The sequence below is a fragment of the Poromitra crassiceps genome (assembly GCF_964638095.1).
Source record: "Poromitra crassiceps genome assembly, chromosome: 6".
NCBI classification, from domain to species: Eukaryota; Metazoa; Chordata; class Actinopteri; order Beryciformes; family Melamphaidae; genus Poromitra; species Poromitra crassiceps.
The window spans coordinates 28,348,952-28,368,819 of record NC_139627.1 but is presented as its reverse complement, the minus strand read 5'-3'; the positions used below and the strand labels follow the sequence as shown (position 1 = coordinate 28,368,819).

Below are 19,868 nucleotides of genomic sequence, written 5' to 3'. Positions count from 1 at the left end.
GATTTGCTCTCTCTTTCTCCTTCACTCACTACAGGACCACTCTCTCTCTCATACGCACTGGCTCTGCTCTCTTCAGGGTGATTGTTTCCTAATTGGTAGAGTGCCAGAGGTGGTGGTAACCTGGCGACGAGCACACGGGGGGCGGTTCGGTGGTGGTGCTGGGAGGGAGGGGGTTGGAGGGTAGCACCCACTCAAGAAAGCTGAGGGCAGCACTCATCCAAGGTCTGGGTGGCCACTTCAGAAAATGCACCCTATGTGTGTGTACTCTATGTTCCACATCCTGACTCAGTTTAAGTGTGTGAACTTGTGTGTGTGTGTGTGTGTGTGTGTGTGTGTGTTAGCGTGTGTGTCTATGCGAGATAGAGGAAGAAAAGTGGTGGAAGTGTGCATGTGGCAGTGTGAGAGAGAGAGAGAGAGAGAGAGCGAGAGAGAGTCTGTCTGCGTGTGAGCAGAAGGTCGTGCTCTCCAGTCTCCAATCTTCTGGAGAGTTCCCTCTCCTCCAAGTGTCCTCATCTCCTCCCTCCCTCGCTCTCTCATCCTAAGACCCTGGACTCAGATGAACGAGAGGTGAAGTGGCTTCAGGAGGAGAACAAGGGTGATACAGGAAATACTTATTTTTCTTTGTGGATAGATGAAGAGAGAGGTAGAAAAAGAGTGATGTATTATTAACTCATTGAGTGCCATGGACGAGTATGTTCGTCAATTGGTTTAGTAACGTAGAGTGCCAAGGACGAGTATGTTCGTCAATTGCGTTTTTTGACGGTGGGACGTGCATCAAAGCCAGATCCATCTCCTGTGAAAGTATGGTGGCTGATGAATGTGTAAAAGCTATTTTAGAGACCCATTAGGTGGCGACAGTGCTCTCCAGATTACAGAAAGGCGAGGAAAAAACAGAGAAGAAGTCGTTGGGGAAACGGAAATCGCATCGCATCCGTATGCATCGATATGCATGAAGCATAACGTTAGCTGTGCCTGCAGCAGCCAATCTGCTGCCACAATTGAGCACCTCCGTGTCCGCTGCGATAGCCCATCCGCATGATTTTGTTATTAGTTGTTATTATTCTCAACTGGAAGCATGGGAGCCGGTGACAAATACACGCGGAACGCTGTAAAAAAGCTGGATGTAGCGGACTTTTCAGTGCAGAGCAAACGCAGCAGAAAGCCCCAGAGACACTCCCACACGGAGGAGGAGTGTGCAGTTGAGGTGGGGGGGGGGGGGGGGGGGGGGGAATATCAGAATATCTGATGCCCACCAGCAGTAAATCAAGACCAGCAAGAAGCTGCAACCAGCAGCGCACGCAGGGGCCAGCGCTGCTGGTTGCAGCTAAAAAATATTGTTTTGCCAAACAAAATTCCTTGGTTTTCGCTGTTCTATTGAAGGAAATAATTTTTGAGGTGTGACTACATCAGAAAATATTAGCTTCAGTCAGTGATGTGCATGAAATGTTTAATTTCACAAAAGGCTCATTATCTCAGCTTCTAGAAAAAAACGGCTGTTTTTGGTTAAATCAAGCTATCTTCTCCGGCTGATAACTAAAGAACGGAAAATGATATCAATAAACCTGTTTTTGCTGATGATACAATAGAATCTCATCGTTCTTTTTGCGTGTTCGGTGTTTACATAGTAATATCACACAATATTCTGTGGGCCTCGAGAAATCACTGAAAACGCTCAGAAACTCTGGCACTGGGAGCGTCCGTTCTCCAAAAGTGGCTGGCACTCAATGAGTTAAGATAAACTAATAATTAAATACTGGTTTGTGTTTGTGTGTGTGTGTGTGTGTGTGTGTGTGTATGACATATATAGGGAGTATGTGCTTCATGCACTCAAGTGTGTGCAATCTTCCCAAAGTGTGTGTGTGTTGTGTGTGTTTGTGTGTGTGTGTGTGTGTGTGTGTGTGTGTGTTTTATGGGTTTATTAAATGAGCCTGCATTAAACTCTGCCATGCGTAAGGACTGGAGCTGCTCGTGCCCTTTAGAATTAAAGGTGGTTGGCTGGTTGGGAGGCAGACAGTGTGAAGTATTAATGGTCTGTCTGCTTAAATAACCAGCCTTCCTTAATAGAGCTCTTTAAAGCTAACCACCGACAAAGATACATCTCATCGCACTGCAAAAAATGGACGCTCAAGAACGCATGCATGCACCCAGGCACAGAGACGCGTGCTAGGTGTGCTGGAAAATACAATTTATATTTTATCTAACACTTTTAAAGTTTTCTTTTCATCATATTTTCAATAAATTCTGCCACTTTCTTCCCTTTGACTCAAGCACTATAGTGGCACGTTTAGCGGTAATCCCACCTTGTTTATTTTCAGTTTAACCAAATATATGATAGGCGGCCTTATTGATTTGTCACACACACTTATCCCTGTCACCTCTATTTCATCATTCCCACCCTCCTCCAATCTGCCCACAGAATGACACGGCCGCTTTTGAGGGATACACCTCGCCTTTGACTTCACTCTATCCAACAGTATCTGATATGATTTATGATGTGCTCTGTGTTGTGCTAGAAGCTGCATCCTTTATCATAAAGAGCCCTGCACATCATACAGAGCCCTGCACATCATACAGAGCCCTGCATATCATACAGAGCCCTGTATATCATACAGAGTCCTGTATATCATACAGAGTCCTGTATATCATACAGAGTCCTGTATATCATACAGAGCCCTGCATATCATACAGAGCCCTGCACATCATACAGAGCCCTGCATATCATACAGAGCCCTGCACATCATACAGAGTCCTGTATATCATACAGAGCCCTGCATATCATACAGAGCCCTGCACATCATACAGAGCCCTGCACATCATACAGAGTCCTGTATATCATACAGAGCCCTGCATATCATAAAGAGCCCTGCACATCATACAGAGCCCTGCACATCATACAGAGTCCTGTATATGATTCATACAGAGCCCTGCATATCATACAGAGCCCTGCACATCATAGAGTCCTGTATATGATTCATACAGAGTCCTGCATATCATACAGAGCCCTGCATATCATAAAGAGCCCTGCACATCATACAGAGCCCTGCATATCATACAGAGCCCTGCATATCATACAGAGCCCTGCACATCATACAGAGCCCTGCACATCATACAGAGCCCTGCACATCATACAGAGCCCTGCATATCATACAGAGCCCTGCATATCATACAGAGCCCTGCATATCATACAGAGCCCTGCATATCATACAGAGCCCTGCATATGATACAGAGCCCTGCATATCATACAGAGCCCTGCATATCATACAGAGCCCTGCATATCATACAGAGCCCTGCATATCATACAGAGCCCTGCATATCATAAAGAGCCCTGCACATCATACAGAGCCCTGCATATCATACAGAGCCCTGTATATCATACAGAGCCCTGCACATCATACAGAGCCCTGCATATCATACAGAGCCCTGCACATCATACAGAGCCCTGCACATCATACAGAGCCCTGTATATCATACAGAGCCCTGCATATCATACAGAGCCCTGTATATCATACAGAGCCCTGCACATCATACAGAGCCCTGCATATCATACAGAGCCCTGCACATCATACAGAGCCCTGCACATCATACAGAGCCCTGCATATCATACAGAGCCCTGCATATCATACAGAGCCCTGCATATCATACAGAGCCCTGCATATCATACAGAGCCCTGCATATCATACAGAGTCCTGCACATCATACAGAGCCCTGCATATCATACAGAGCCCTGCATATCATACAGAGCCCTGCACATCATACAGAGCCCTGCATATCATACAGAGCCCTGCATATCATACAGAGCCCTGCATATCATACAGAGCCCTGCACATCATACAGAGTCCTGCACATCATACAGAGCCCTGCATATCATACAGAGCCCTGCATATCATACAGAGCCCTGCATATCATAGAGAGCCCTGCACATCATACAGAGCCCTGCACATCATACAGAGTCCTGTATATCATACAGAGCCCTGCATATCATACAGAGCCCTGCACATCATACAGAGCCCTGCACATCATACAGAGTCCTGTATATCATACAGAGCCCTGCATATCATACAGAGCCCTGCACATCATACAGAGCCCTGCATATCATACAGAGCCCTGCACATCATACAGAGCCCTGCACATCATACAGAGTCCTGTATATCATACAGAGCCCTGCATATCATAAAGAGCCCTGCATATCATACAGAGCCCTGTATATCATACAGAGCCCTGCACATCATACAGAGCCCTGCATATCATACAGAGCCCTGCATATCATACAGAGCCCTGTATATCATACAGAGCCCTGCATATCATACAGAGTCCTGCATATCATACAGAGCCCTGTATATCATACAGAGCCCTGCATATCATACAGAGCCCTGCATATCATACAGAGCCCTGCATATCATACAGAGCCCTGCATATCATACAGAGCCCTGCATATCATACAGAGCCCTGTATATCATACAGAGCCCTGCATATCATACAGAGTCCTGCATATCATACAGAGCCCTGCATATCATACAGAGCCCTGCATATCATACAGAGCCCTGCATATCATACAGAGCCCTGTATATCATACAGAGCCCTGCACATCATACAGAGCCCTGCATATCATACAGAGCCCTGCATATCATACAGAGCCCTGCATATCATACAGAGCCCTGCATATCATACAGAGTCCTGCACATCATACAGAGCCCTGCATATCATACAGAGCCCTGCACATCATACAGAGCCCTGCATATCATACAGAGCCCTGCATATCATACAGAGCCCTGCATATCATACAGAGCCCTGCATATCATACAAAGCCCTGCACATCATACAGAGCCCTGCATATCATACAGAGCCCTGCATATCATACAGAGCCCTGCACATCATACAGAGCCCTGCACATCATACAGAGCCCTGCATATCATACAGAGCCCTGCATATCAATACAGAGCCCTGCATATCATACAGAGCCCTGCATATCATACAGAGCCCTGTATATCATACAGAGCCCTGCATATCATACAGAGCCCTGCATATCATACAGAGCCCTGCATATCATACAGAGTCCTGCATATCATACAGAGCCCTGCATATCATACAGAGCCCTGCATATCATACAGAGTCCTGTATATCATACAGAGTCCTGTATATGCATGCTTATAGGACTGGACATTCTACCTGCACTGCTTTGACACAAATGACAGATAACTGGTTGGAGTCAATTGATAGCTCAATGCTTGTAGGCACAGTGTTACTTGATTTTAGCGCGGCTTTTGATGTGATTGATCATGACATTTTAATTTCCAAACTTACTAGTTACGGTTTTAAGTCCTCTGCTATCCTATGGTTTAAAAGCTATCTCTCTGCTAGGTCACAGAGAGTATATTTTAACGGAGCCTTATCAAATAGTAGGGCCCTGTACTGTGGAGTTCCACAAGGAAGCTGCTTAGGACCACTTCTATTCTCAATTTTTACAAATGATATGCCGTATGCAATAAGTAAGGCCAACTTAACAATGTATGCTGATGATTCAACCCTGTATTATGCAGCCCCCACATGTTCGGAGCTCAATCAAGTTCTGTCTAGTGAGCTTAGCATAATATATGAGTGGATAAAAAATAACAAACTTATTCTTAATATTTCAAAAACAATTTGTATAATTTTTGGATCTAATTATAGGTTATCCGTGAATCCTAAAATACATTTACAAATAGAAGGTCAAACAATACAACAAGTAAGAACTGTGAAGCTTCTAGGGCTCTGGCTTGACTGCAAATTGTCATGGTCGGAACATATTGACAGGGTGGTTTCCAAAATGGGAAGGGCTGTGGCAATAACAAGAAAGTGTTTACCATTTTTAACCTCAAAGCTCTTTAATCAGGTTGTGTGCTCACTGGTTTTATGTCATTTGGATTACTGCTCAGTAGTATGGTCATCTGTGTCTAATGTTCTGCTTCACAAATTACAAGTTGCACAAAATAAGGCTGCCAGACTGGTTCTGGGTTGTTCGTATAGAACAAGTGTGAAAGAAATGCATGAACGTCTTACTTGCCCATGTGTAAAAGAAAGACTTTCTGCTAGTTTACTTATTTTTTTTCATAGAGTCATTAACACCCAGACTCCTACATTTTTTTATAGTAACATAACTTGCTGCACAGATATTCACACATATTCCACTCGGGGGGCGAGTGATGGACAGATAAGCTTACCTCGACCACAGTCCAATTCCATGAAGAGAGCTGCATTTTATAGGTCTATTGTACTTTGGAATAGTCTTCCAAATGAGATTCGCAACACCAGAGAAAAAGCCTGTTTTAAAAGGAAACTTCGGCTTCATATACTTAACACTCAACACTCAACTTAACACTCTTACATAACAGCTTGATAGTGCTTTTTTAATCTGTTGTATTCTTATTGTTGATTTTTTTTTAATGCAATACTAGAGTTTTGTAAAAATGATTTTTTTTCCAAATTTTTATTAGTTCTTTGTAATACACTGATAACGTTTTATTATTGTATTACATGTATTTTAATGTCTTGGACCCCAGGAAGACTAGCTGACGTTACGGCGTCAGCTAATGGGGATCCGTTTAAATAAACAAATAAACAAATAAACAAATAAACAAATAAACAAATATCATACAGAGCCCTGCATATCATACAGAGCCCTGCACATCATACAGAGCCCTGCATATCATACAGAGCCCTGGACATCATACAGAGCCCTGCATATCATACAGAGCCATGCACATCATACAGAGCCCTGCACATCATACATATACATATACACATATACATACTGTATTTATGAGCTTTTTTTATTTGCCGCATGTGTCTGTGAAAGAGTTAAGATAGAGTGAGTGAGTGTGTGTGACGTGTGTTGTGTGTGTGTGTGTGTGTGTGTGTGTGTGTGTGTCAGAATTCCCCTTGCATTACATTCCCTTACGAGCGTGTGTGGGTGTTTTGGAACTGTATATTGTCAGTGTGTTTGTTAGTGCATCAGGTCTTTTCCATTTACAACACAAGGAGCTGAGATCCCAATGGATATATCTCGATAATGTCTCTCCATATTTCACTGTGTGTGTGTGTGTGTGTGTGTGTGTGTGTGTGTGTGTGTGCGTGTGCGCATGTATATACATGTGTGTGTGCGCGCACCATTGCTTTGCTGAAGTGCTGATGGAATGGAGTCCTTAGCGATTTGTTTATCTCCGTCTCACACATGCACACCACTGCTCTGGCCTCCCCTGACACACACACACACTCACTCACACACACACACACACACACACACGCACAAACACTCCACTGACACACTAACTACTTTTTCTGGCACCATCGATTACTGTCAGCCAATGACTGAACTTCCTCCCATCTGCATCATCAGGCATCAGGAAGTGATGATGAATGAATACAGCTCTCTCTCTCTCTGATATACCGCAGGTTACCCAATTCAAGACATTTTACTGTAAGACTTTTTCAATAACTCTTTTCTGCCAAAAGGTTGTGGGAGTCAAAACATGAACATTTTTCGCCATAGTCCGGAAGTAACTACGTTTGTTCCAAGTTGCTTCTGAGAAGTAGATTTGCAGTCATAAAAGTGGCTAAATCTACTGTCAAAGATTTGAAGTTGGGTCATGTGGGGAGCCCTTAGATTTGTGACATTTTGGGTTCCAGCTAATAGTTTCAAGGAACCTGTTCCCACCAGAAACCTCATACTGTACAGTATATGTGTAACTCTGGCAGTTGACAATGGCCGCACAGCCTGGAGTTCCATGACTTTGTGACCGAGCCAAACCGCTGGAAATGCATGAGAACAAGAGAAATCCATGAAAAGTCAACCACACTTTCCTTGTGTGGATTTGACTCTATTGGTGGGATGCACTGTTGGTGTCAAAGATAATTGATATTCAAGACACACAGTACAATTAGTGTACAAACTGAGCCCAGAGAAGTATTATGTCTGTGGGTGGTAAACTTGTAGAAATGTTGCAAGCAGAAGATTGAATACTCATGATTACTGACACTGGTGAAAGTGGGCCGGAACCGTCCGGTGCGCAGTTCCGGTAAGACTTTCGGTGCCTGAACGCCGTTGGGGGAAGACATCCAGCTGCCTGTCAATCAAAATCCGATTGTTGCAGAGTGCAGTCGATCCATAATTTCCAACAAGGAAATGCATGGCTGACGTTATGTCATTACTAATAAACAACAGTCTCTCTCATAAATTGCTTCTAAATTGTTGTTAGAACTGTTTTAGACCTGGCTGTCAGTGGTTTTTATCCGTGCTGTGTGTGTAGGCTGATTTGCGCTTCCAGCATGTAGCTCCTGAATGCCGCTGCTGCTGCCTGCACTGGGCTGTGTCAAGTCTAGTCTCGCTTGCGGCTTGCCTCCGCTCTGCAAACAAAAACAGTTCCACCAGGATTGCGCGAGTGTAGTTCCCACTGGTGAAAGTGGGCTGGAACCGTCCGGCCCACATAAATTCTGTGCCTGAACGGCGTTCCTGGAAGACACTTGTCAATCTGTTGTCAATCAAAATCCGATTGCGCTGCTGCTCGGCTGTCTGTCCATACTGCGTTATTTCGAAACCCACATAGGTTAAGCCAAAACCACGCCCTGTGCCCGCCTACGCAGCAGTCAAGCGCCGGGATTGGCCAGGAGCAAGTCTTTTGTCCTCTTTTGACAGCTCGAATCTCCCACACCACAACCACTGCACAGCACGCAGCCCAGCGATTTCATGAACCAACTGAATTGCTCTTGAGAGCGGACATTGAAATGAATGATGGTCACATACCTTCCTTAGTGTATTAACGCTATTGAAAACGTAATACAAGCTTTTAACACATTTCCCACACCACAAACACTGCGCCCAGCCCAGCGATTTTACTAGGCCTAACCAAATTGCTCTTGCGTGGACATTGAAAATAAATTACTGTAATATATTAACGCTAATGAAAACGTAGCACAAGCTTTTAACACACAAATGATTTTTAAACATATTTATTTCAAAACATCATTGTAAAATTCAGGGCTTTAGCCAAAGCTTCAATAACAGAGCTCAGCTGACAGTTGAACTTGCAAATGAAAAATATAAAAAAATATAAAATTAAAAATACAATAGGCTACAGCACATAGGCCTAGCTTCTTCTTTTTTTGGCACAGCTATTCATTCCCCCCAGTCCAGCAGTTTGTTCCAGGCCAGTGAAGTCCCAACAATCTACAAAAACATGCAATAATATAAAATCATAGATACAAAGTTGAATCATACACAATCAATAAAGCCAAAAGTAAATGGTTAGCCTTCCCAATGGCATCTGTTATTCTGGCCTCATAATAAGCACTGAGGCGGTGGTCAGAAAGTCAAATAACCGCAACAACACCAACAACTACAGCAAGGCTGCAATGAGGATATTATTATTGAAAGACAAAATCCTACATCGCACCAAAGCATACAATGTAGCCTACCGCGGTTATTCATAATAGTTCACACAGGAGAGAAACAATTTAATTGTTCAATGTGTGGTAAATGTTTTGGTCAAAAAGGAGAGTTGAAATCACACATGATAGTCCACATAGGATAGTCTGTTGTTGTAATGTTTAAACAGGCCTAAATAATTCACTATAGCCTACATATTGTCAAGTGTTTCTAATTTCTACACCATAGGCTACAGGCATTCAAAAAATTGATGTGTGTGTTCAGGGATGCATGAAGCTGGGGGCGGGAGGAGGACAATATGAAACGATGAAGGTTGGGGTAGTATAGTTCCTGTAAGAAATTCAAACCACTTTCACCCCTGATTACTGATGCAAAAATGTTCCCCATTTTGGACCAAAAGCAGATGATGCTCACTACTTCAGGTGTGTTACTGTGTTGTTGGCATAAATCCACACCCTGCTGTCTTTGATCAAGACAATGAACCTGCACCAGCTTCAAGGGTGCCGCTCTGTAGCCGTGACCTCTGACCTCCCTGGAGGGGGCGAGTGAAAATATAATGTACCAATGGGGATCAATAAAGTAACACAGTATTATGAGGAGGTCCTGATGGTACGCTCGGCTGAGGCACAGACTGGGTGCATGCAATGTTGTAGGTTTACCAGTTTATGAGTGTGTGTGTAGATACAGATACAACGTATGTGGGTAAGCACAAAAGCACGTGCACATACAGCACGCACGCACTCAGGGGTCTAGCCGCCACGTGGGGGTCCCAAAAGAGTTGTCATGTAATATTAAAACTGTGTGTAGCCGGCTAACATGAGTGCTTCCTGAGGCTGTTTCATTCTGGCTCTCCCGTATAGGCTACCAAACGTGACTCTGGAATGAAATGCAGTCGTCAATTTAGCGGAGGTAAATTGACAGCCTACGTCGGGCGAATCAATCAATGGATCAATCGCTCGCACTTGTTGCCGACACTCGTATGATGCAGTATATATGAGAAGATAATAGTTATCATGTGTGTTTTGGTGCGCAGCTGGCTAACACGAGTGCTTTGTGAGACTGTTTCATTCTGGCTCTCCCGTATAGGCTACCAAACATGACTCTGGAATGGAATGCAGTCGGCAATTTAGCGGAGGTGAAAAGCGTCTTTTAACCTCTGCTAAATTGACAGCCTACATCTGGCGAATCAATCAATGAATCAATCGCTCGCGCTTGTTGCCGAGCTCGTATGATGAGGAGATGAATCAAAATGCTTACCACCAATAAAGCCGAAGCGGAGCCGAGAACGAGTGCAGGAGAGCTAACGCAGGTGCCAGGTGTGGAGTGGGAGAGAAAGGTGCGTAGCCCAAGTTGTGCGCTGTCTGCACTGACACTGTCGCAGTTATTACTTTTAGCTGCGTTGTTTTTTTTTACAACAATTTAAGCTCAAGATTGACTTGACATGTATTGATAAGATTGACTTGACATGTATTGATTAATCAATCATCAATCAAATAACGTAATACCTTATCTACTTGAAATGTACTGAAAAAAATTGATAAATATGGATATATATGTGACACAAAAATGTGTTTTTTTTTTGGCCGTTAAGAAATATGCTTGGCGGGTAGATTTTTTCCATCTACCCGCCACTGGCCGGTGGGTCAAAAAGTTAATTTCGGGCCCTGCACACACACACACACACACACACACACACACACACACACACACACACACACACAGACACAGACACAGACACAGACACAGACACAGACACAGACACACACACACACACACACACACACACACACACACACACACACAGGAACAAAAACAGAAGCACAGAAAATAACTCAATGTCTCTCCCCCATACAGTATCCCTCTCCATCTCTCTTCTATCTCCCTCTCTTGCACACACACACACACACACACACACACACACACACACACACACACACATGCGTGCATGCACGTGCACTCACACGCGCACACACACACACACACACACACACACACACACACACACACACACACACACACACACTTGCCTGTTGGCAGATAGAGGGCAGAAGGAAGGTGAAACCTGATTTAGACGAGAGAGAGAGAAATACGAGGGCGTCAGCAACATAATATCACACTGTCCAGGAAATGGAGAGGGAAGGAGGAGGAAGAGGGAGAGGGAAGGAGCGAGGGATGAAGGGAGGGAGAGGTGGAGTGCAGAATGAAGGAAGAAAAGGAGGGATTGTAGGTACATGTAGGAGTAGGGGGGAGGGAGAGAGGGATGAGTAGAGGAGAGCAAAATAGAATCAGAACAGAGCCAAGGTATCTGCAGGTGTCAGAAAGCCACATTCAAGATTTAAGACCAAAAACCCCCAAAATTAGGCAAAGCGCCCCGTTGTGACGTGTTTTACGTCCCAACGTGTCACAAGCCAGCTGTGGAAGTTCTGCTGGAGAGGCAGAATCTGCTCTGAGGGCGCTTGTTATTTATTTTTATTTTTTAAGTATGCACACATCCACAGATAATGCATTGAGAGCCTTAAAGAGCATAGGGCAGGTTAGAGACCCCAGTGAGTCAATATGTAAGATAATTATGTAGGAACTGGATTTTCACATTAAGAGACTTACATATACACTACAGTGACTTCTGGGGTCGTTTTACTTTTTGTGCTTTTATTTTGAAATCTTGGACCCCAAAGCTGTGACGTAGGCAGCGGGAGTCCTGGGAAGTCTCTGGCTCTGGCTGGACGCTGGTCATCAGCCATTAGCACCCGCACCCCCCCGAGCGCTCGGCTCCCCCCCCTCACACACACACACACACACTGTTTAATCAGTGCCCCGGCCAGTGGCGCAAGGCTGTCTGGAAGTTATGCTGACATGGTTGGTTCAGTAGTGGGGCAGCACGTCATCAGCTCATTGGAAACATGACAATCTGTATGGTAAGTCATCAATGTTACATTTGGTCACTTCCATATAGTGCATTACAACAATTTTCATTGAGGAAAAATTTTCAGTAACACTGTGACAGTGAGTCTACTTGCTAAGCTATCTAGCGTTAGCTAGTTAGCCCACTAACGTTAGCGCTAGCTAGCCTTGGTTTTTGAGACTGTTATTTTCATGTATTATCAGATCTTGGGAGATAGTTACCCTGCTAGCCGGGCGCTTCTCGCTCATATTGAGCTCAGTATCAGGAGATAGTTACTATGCGCTAATTCAGTCAGGAGATGCTCCTATTGGCAGCGCAGACCATTGACCAGAAACAAACCATGATAATCTATTGAGTTGCTGATCAAATGTGAACAATCACTAGCCATTTGGCCAGTGGGCAAAAAAGTACACATTTTGCACCCTGCCTGTCACCTCTGTTCTCTCCTCTCTGTCTAGTGTGGATATTAACCAGCATCCAATCAGCCAACATCAACAGTGGTCAACATCTACATATGCCAACCAGCCAGGCTCGCTGTCAACCAATTCGTCTGAAACACCCATGTGCATCTCCAGTGGGAAACAATTCAGAATTCTACCTTCAGTGACATTTTGCATAGCCACCTCTATTGCAAACTCAATCTTAGCTTCAACACCAAATAATTTAAACACTGAGTCTACACTCTACTACACACTGCAACAGGTTTAGCACAATAGCATGTAAGGTTCTTGAAATTAACAGAGAATCTTGTCCTCTGCATTTGTATTATTGTTTGCAGTTTATTAGAATATGAATGTACTGATTATTTATGGAGGATATTTGTATAGAAACCTGCTAGTTGTAGGGTTCCTTCCTACACATTTTGAATTAAAAATGTTTTTTTCCAGACTTATTTGTTTTGAAGATTTTGACTGGTGTTCAATATGATTTAGGCAGACATCTTGCCCCTGCTAACTAATACCACTGTATAGATGAAGAAGATTGTTCTTCACAGCCATCAGAATATGTGAAATGATTAGCAGGGTTCCATATTATACATGTATAATAGTAGGGTATTTAATATAATGCATGCTGACTGTGGCTGGGTCATCAGAGCAGCCTTCTAACTGAACATTATTCTACATCAACACAAACTGGAGTCTCAGGTCTCCACAACATCAAAGCTAGAATTATGTGTATCAAACTTGAACCACAACATTTTACATACTTTTGCAAAAAAAAAAAAAAAAATCCCAAGCTATTCAAGACCTGAAAATGATCAAATTCATTCTCAATACTTTTCCAGACCGGTGGAAAAATATGGTTTTCCCCCATATTTTTTTCCACATGTTTTGGGGAAAAAATATATCCTGCATTAACTTTTCAAATGGACCTAGGAACAAGGTTAAGTATACATTTAGTAAAGGAATTACCCTGCTCCATGCTCTTTAATGACTTGCAGCTGACAGGGGCGGAGTTTCTGCAGGCAGCAGCAGGAGCATTTTTCTCCGTGAGGTAAACAGAGAGAGAAGGTAAAACACTGCCCATGTGCTTATATTACCGAGATGATATATGATACAAAGTGGGTTGATTACCGGTAAAGCCATCCTTTAAGACATTTTCTTGCTTTTTAAGGCCTTCATTTAGATTCAGAGACCTTTCAGTCATTTTAAGGGTGTGTTCAAGATACCGTGAGAATGTCACGGTGCCTTACCTGTCACCGGGTGCTGCAGGCACAGGAGGAGAAGAGGTTCCGGCTGCCCTCGGTTTGTTGACCTTGGCGTAGAGCCCATCCAGTGCGTCGCTGTCGGGCGTCGCCCCGGGGTCGTTAGTGTGGTTTCCGTGGCCCGGGAAGGCAGGAGGGCGCTGGGGGGATGGTGTGCGGGCGTGGCTAAGGTGAAGCATGCTGTACGGAGGTGACTGAGTGGGCGGGTGTGGGCTAGGGCCTGCGTCTCGGTCCCTGAAGGTGTGTATGCGGGCGTAGTTGGGGTCCGCGTCGTCGTCCTCCACGTCGGGGTACGAGGAGCTGCCGCCCCCGCCTCGGTGGTCTCTGGACTGCTGCTCCCGCAGCTCAGTGTGCTTTGCCTCGATCCTGACAAGACACAGTGGAGAGACATTTATCACTAGGGGTGTCCCCCCCCAGAAAATATATTTTTTATTATGTAAGAGTGTAAGAGTATTTACATTTTTTGTATTACTTTAATTTATTTTTCTTGAAGTCACTACTTGATAAAACTTGTTTAAATATAAAAACTAGATAATCTTATAGTTTATTCTGCTTTCATGCCATAATTTGCAACAACACCTTTGTTAGCACACAGCAGAATTAAATAGAACCTGAAATCCCCATATGTACTGTACTGAATCCAGAATCAATTTTGAATCGATAATCGATCTGAATCAAATCGTGACCCTAGGAATCAAAATCAAATCATGAGATACCCAAAGATTCAAACTAATATTTATCACACAAACATGATTTTAATACACGGAAATACAGAGTTTACAAAGCAAGTGTGAAAGAAGATAGAACAGAGCATGGGCATGGAGTAGAGAGGATAGTGGGACAGGAGAGAGTGTGAAGAACGGTAATAATCAAAGAAAAGAATGACAGATACATTCAATAGACTGGTTTCAGCAGTGTGTTCAGAATGACACAATCAACCACGAGCCACTGAGAAATGAAAACATCCTCAATCAACCTAGTGTGTGTATGTGTGTGTATGTGGGTTTGTGTGTGTGTGTGGGCGGGGGGGCACAAGCAATCCAGATGAGCTCAGAGTGTGCACAGTGCCTGATGGAGTTTGTATGGCAGCAGATAAGATGGCAGCAGAAAAGTCTCACCTGGAGTGCGTCCCAAATTTATGAATTCAAAAATGTGTTGGATGTTTGAGCTTCTCTGTGCAGAATGATTCACATTCATCTGCTGAAAGCTGAAAGTTTCTCTGAGCTCATTGAAAAGACCATTTTCAACAAGGATGATTTGTGACATCACAAATACTGGAGCCAATCCTTGCCAAGTATTAAACAGTCAAAGCCCTTGTTTGTATGCTGTGATTGGCTAATTATGTTCTAGAACTTCTAGATAACCCTGATTGGTTGCTTTGGAATTTTTAATGAGGCAGAAGGAGGGGAAGTCATCCTCTCCAGCTCCTCCTCCCTCACCTCTCCCTCTCCTCCTTCATCCTCTCCAGCTCCTCCTCGCTCACCTCTCCCTCTCCTCCTTCATCCTCTCCAGCACCTCCTCGCTCACCTCTCCCTCTCCTCCTTCATCCTCTCCAGCTCCTCCTCGCTCACCTCTCCCTCTCCTCCTTCATCCTCTCCAGCTCCTCCTCGCTCACCTCTCCCTCTCCTCCTTCATCCTCTCCAGCACCTCCTCGCTCACCTCTCCCTCTCCTCCTTCATCCTCTCCAGCTCCTCCTCGCTCACCTCTCCCTCTCCTCCTTCATCCTCTCCAGCTCCTCCTCGCTCACCTCTCCCTCTCCTCCTTCATCCTCTCCAGCTCCTCCTCGCTCACCTCTCCCTCTCCTCCTTCATCCTCTCCAGCTCCTCCTCGCTCACCTCTCCCTCTCCTCCTTCATCCTCTCCAGCTCCTCCTCGCTCACCTCTCCCTCTCCTCCTTCATCCTCTCCAGCACCTCCTCGCTCACCTCTCCCTCTCCTCCTTCATCCTCTCCAGCTCCTCCTCGCTCACCTCTCCCTCTCCTCCTTCATCCTCTCCAGCTCCTCCTCGCTCACCTCTCCCTCTCCTCCTTCATCCTCTCCAGCACCTCCTCGCTCACCTCTCCCTCTCCTCCTTCATCCTCTCCAGCTCCTCCTCGCTCACCTCTCCCTCTCCTCCTTCATCCTCTCCAGCTCCTCCTCGCTCACCTCTCCCTCTCCTCCTTCATCCTCTCCAGCTCCTCCTCGCTCACCTCTCCCTCTCCTCCTTCATCCTCTCCAGCTCCTCCTCGCTCACCTCTCCCTCTCCTCCTTCATCCTCTCCAGCTCCTCCTCGCTCACCTCTCCCTCTCCTCCTTCATCTTCTCCAGCTCCTCCTCGCTCACCTCTCCCTCTCCTCCTTCATCCTCTCCAGCTCCTCCTCGCTCACCTCTCCCTCTCCTCCTTCATCCTCTCCAGCTCCTCCTCGCTCAGGATCTCAGACTTCTGCCTCTGTAGAGCCGCCTTTGCCTCCTTCTTCTCCTCTCTCTTCTTACCAAACCTGCAGGAAGACAGAGAGAGAGTAGAGACAGACAAAGAACAAAGCAAGAACAATTTGTAAATGTAACTGTGCATAATGATGGCAAGCAACAGCAATGAGCATTACACGACATTCACTGGTAATCGACAATGTAGCAGATGATGCACAAACACCACATTAACACCGTTCTCACAACACACACATGCAGGCTGAGATGAGCACACACACACACACACACACGCACACGCACACGCACACGCACACACACACACACACACGCACAGTATATAGAGCTCAGAAGTGACCACCCACTTTTTCGCAGCTCCTGTTCCATGAGATAATTCACCATTCATTTTCTCCATAAATGCTTTGAAGAATCCTTATCCACCTTATTTTTGAATGCCCCACTGTAAAAAATAATTGTGCGTACAAGGTCCGGTTTAACGTGACTCATTGTTGCAGCTTGCCATTTCCTAATGTATTCTACTTGATTTGAAAAGATGGCCACCTACACTCAGTCTCTTGTACCCTGGCTGAATTGAACATAACTTGAATAAAAAATCAATAAGTATGTAACATACAAAATAAAACAACCCGTAATATCTTAATTTTATGTAGAATGCAGAGGACATGTAACTGTTTAGTTAAACTTGCATTCCAGGAATATTGTGCTCTTAAGATGACGTTAGTGGCTCGAGTCTGTTTCGTCCTGAAACCCACATAGGTTGCGCCAGGCGTAACCTATGTGCGATTCGAAATAATGCATCCGAGATAGAAAACGTTATGAATATAGCCACGTTATAAACAACAAACTAACGCTGGTGATCCGTATGGAAACAGTGTTACTCGAAATGGTTAATATTAGCCACAGCAGGCGATTACCCATGAATGCACTGCGCTCTTAAAGGGATATTTATCGACGAGATTTTTGCCAAGCTGGACCTGATTAGTGATTTGCTCCGTTCGCCCAGACGGGTGTCAAGCTGTCAGCAACAAGGCTGGGAGGATCACACCGGAAGAAGCACCCATCAGCAGATCAGGCAAAAATGGCCGCCAAAAATAAGGTGGATACAGTAAGGAGCTTTAAATCTGGAACCAAGCCAACTAGCCACCTAAAAAGCATGAAAAATATATATTTTAGATCCCGCCCTTCGTTTTTATTTTTTGTTTTTGCTCCAAGTGAAATGTTTTATGGTCACTCACGATTCAGTAGGTGGCTGGCTGGTTGGCTTGCAGGCTATGGAGAAAATGAATGGGGAATTCTCTTGGAACCAGAGCTGAGAAAAAGTTGAGCTGTATACCTACTTACTACCTACCTACTTTCAAAACAGGCTGTGTGTGTACGTGTACGTGTACGTGTGTGTGTGTGTGTGTGTGTGTGTGTGTGTGTGTGTGTGTGTACGTGTGTGTGTGTGTGTGTGTGTGTGTTGCTGTGTGTATGGTGAATCACCAATGAAGAGCATCTTGGCTCACTAAATCAATGTCAGGTGAAAGGCCAACTGTGCCCTCAGCCATATACAACCAACATCACACACACACACACACACACACACACACACACACACGCGCGCACGCACGCACGCACACGCACACACACAACCGTGTGGCCAAGCCGGAAGTGAGCATTGCGCTTAGATCGTTGTGTTCAGCGAGACAAATTAAAACCACTTTTATGATTTTTGATAAGTTTTTTTATTTTTCTTCTGGCGAGCACAATTTCTGGCGCTTCAAAAATCCTGAAAATTGTGTGCTGCACACAAAGATTAAGGCTCAATCCCCCCCTTTTTTTTTACCCCTACCCCTTGTTTTCGAGTGCCCCTCGCTTTGCCCCTTGTCCTTCAAAATGGAGCCACAAGGGGTAGGGGTTGAAAACAATCACCTAGGAAATTGGACACCACTCATTACGTCATAATTTTGCCAAACTGGGATAATAAAGCTATTTCTGGTTTAAACCGATTGAATCAAGTCTACAGATTCTCATAGATATACTATTTTGTCATCATATTGCATATTTCCACAAATTAAATAATTAAATTACTGCTAACTTATTAATATTTAAATTCAGGAGACAACTGTTGTAGGCTACAAAAAGTTTTATTAAACAATACTATTTTATTTGATTAGTGTCCTGGTTTACTCAGGAGTCAGTGGTAAACATGATTATAACATTAAAGTGGGCTACTATTCACCTTATGTTCAGACGTGGGGGTGGGCCAAATTCTTCCGGGTCGTGTTAACACTTCCGGCGGTCACGGCGCGAAAGACAAATGAACGTCAGAAGAAGAGAGTTGTTTTTGTAGTGGACAGTGCAGGGGGTAAAACAGCCTACTACTTTGAGCTCAGTACAGTCAGCAAGCAAGCGGAGTACAGTATATCCACTGTTAGCCAGGTCAGATAATGTTATCGTCGACAATGACGAGCACTTTCTTGTAAAAAATACCTGGACTCCAACAAAGAAAGCTTCAGATGGTTTTCTCTCCTCGGACGCAGCGCGAGCCATTTATGTCTATAAGACCCGCAAACGTTAACGTAATTCCCTGGAATGCGAGAATTAACGAGCCAGTTACATGGCATTGCATTCTTAGACATTGCCGTTTGCTTTTATTTGGTATGTTACATACAATTGGCTAAATTATTAGTTAATTCAGAGTTAGATTATATTGGAGCAGCCAGCCATTTTCCCCCCTTGTTTTTGCCAGAAGTCGTCACACGACCACACAACCGGGTCAAATGGGCGTGGCTACATAAGGATACAGGATACAGTCAAATGTACATTAATATTGTACGTTATTCTGGTTTCAGACATGTGAAATGCCAACATTTTATTCTGGCGATTCTGTGTTTGTACCGTCTATGTTCAAATGTCACAAAATACCTAACCAAAACTTCCCTCAACTTCCAGACGAGAGAACCCAGCACGATGCTCACTTCCAGGTTGGCCTACAAAAAGATCCCTGTGGCATGGACAGTCTCACACACACAATCACAGTGTGTTTGATACACGTTGACGCCACCATGTTTCTCTTCTGAGCTAATGAGAACATGCAGCCGTAACGGGACGAGTCTCGGCCTAAATTAAAAGATGGTGAATGAGGGCCCGCTTTAAGTGGCCGGCTGGCCGCATATCAATACGCAACCCACACCAGTCAATACTGTGTGTGTGTGTGTGTGTGTGTGTGTGTGTGTGTGTTTGTGTGTTTGTGTGTGTGCGTGCATCAAGAGCGCACTCAGCACTACTAGAGTGGACACTGCACGAGTCATTACCTGGGAAACACAACACACACACACACACACACACACACACACACACACACAGTTCAACTGAATGGACATCATGAAATTGAGTGTAAATGAATGATGATGGGTTCAGAATATGCGGCACACTGACAT

General features: G+C 44.6%; 1 protein-coding gene across 1 annotated transcript in view; it reads right to left on the bottom strand.

The window, feature by feature from the left end:
• Positions 1-19,868, bottom strand: part of LOC310777830 (partitioning defective 3 homolog B-like) — a gene marked incomplete at both ends in the record, with an annotated part of 422,164 nt that overhangs the window by 124,836 nt on the left and 277,460 nt on the right. The window contains 2 exons of the mRNA XM_083638182.1: positions 14,014-14,391; positions 16,389-16,499. Of these exons, the coding sequence (XP_083494308.1) occupies positions 14,014-14,391; positions 16,389-16,499 (489 nt within the window). The remainder of the gene's footprint in view (positions 1-14,013; positions 14,392-16,388; positions 16,500-19,868) is intronic.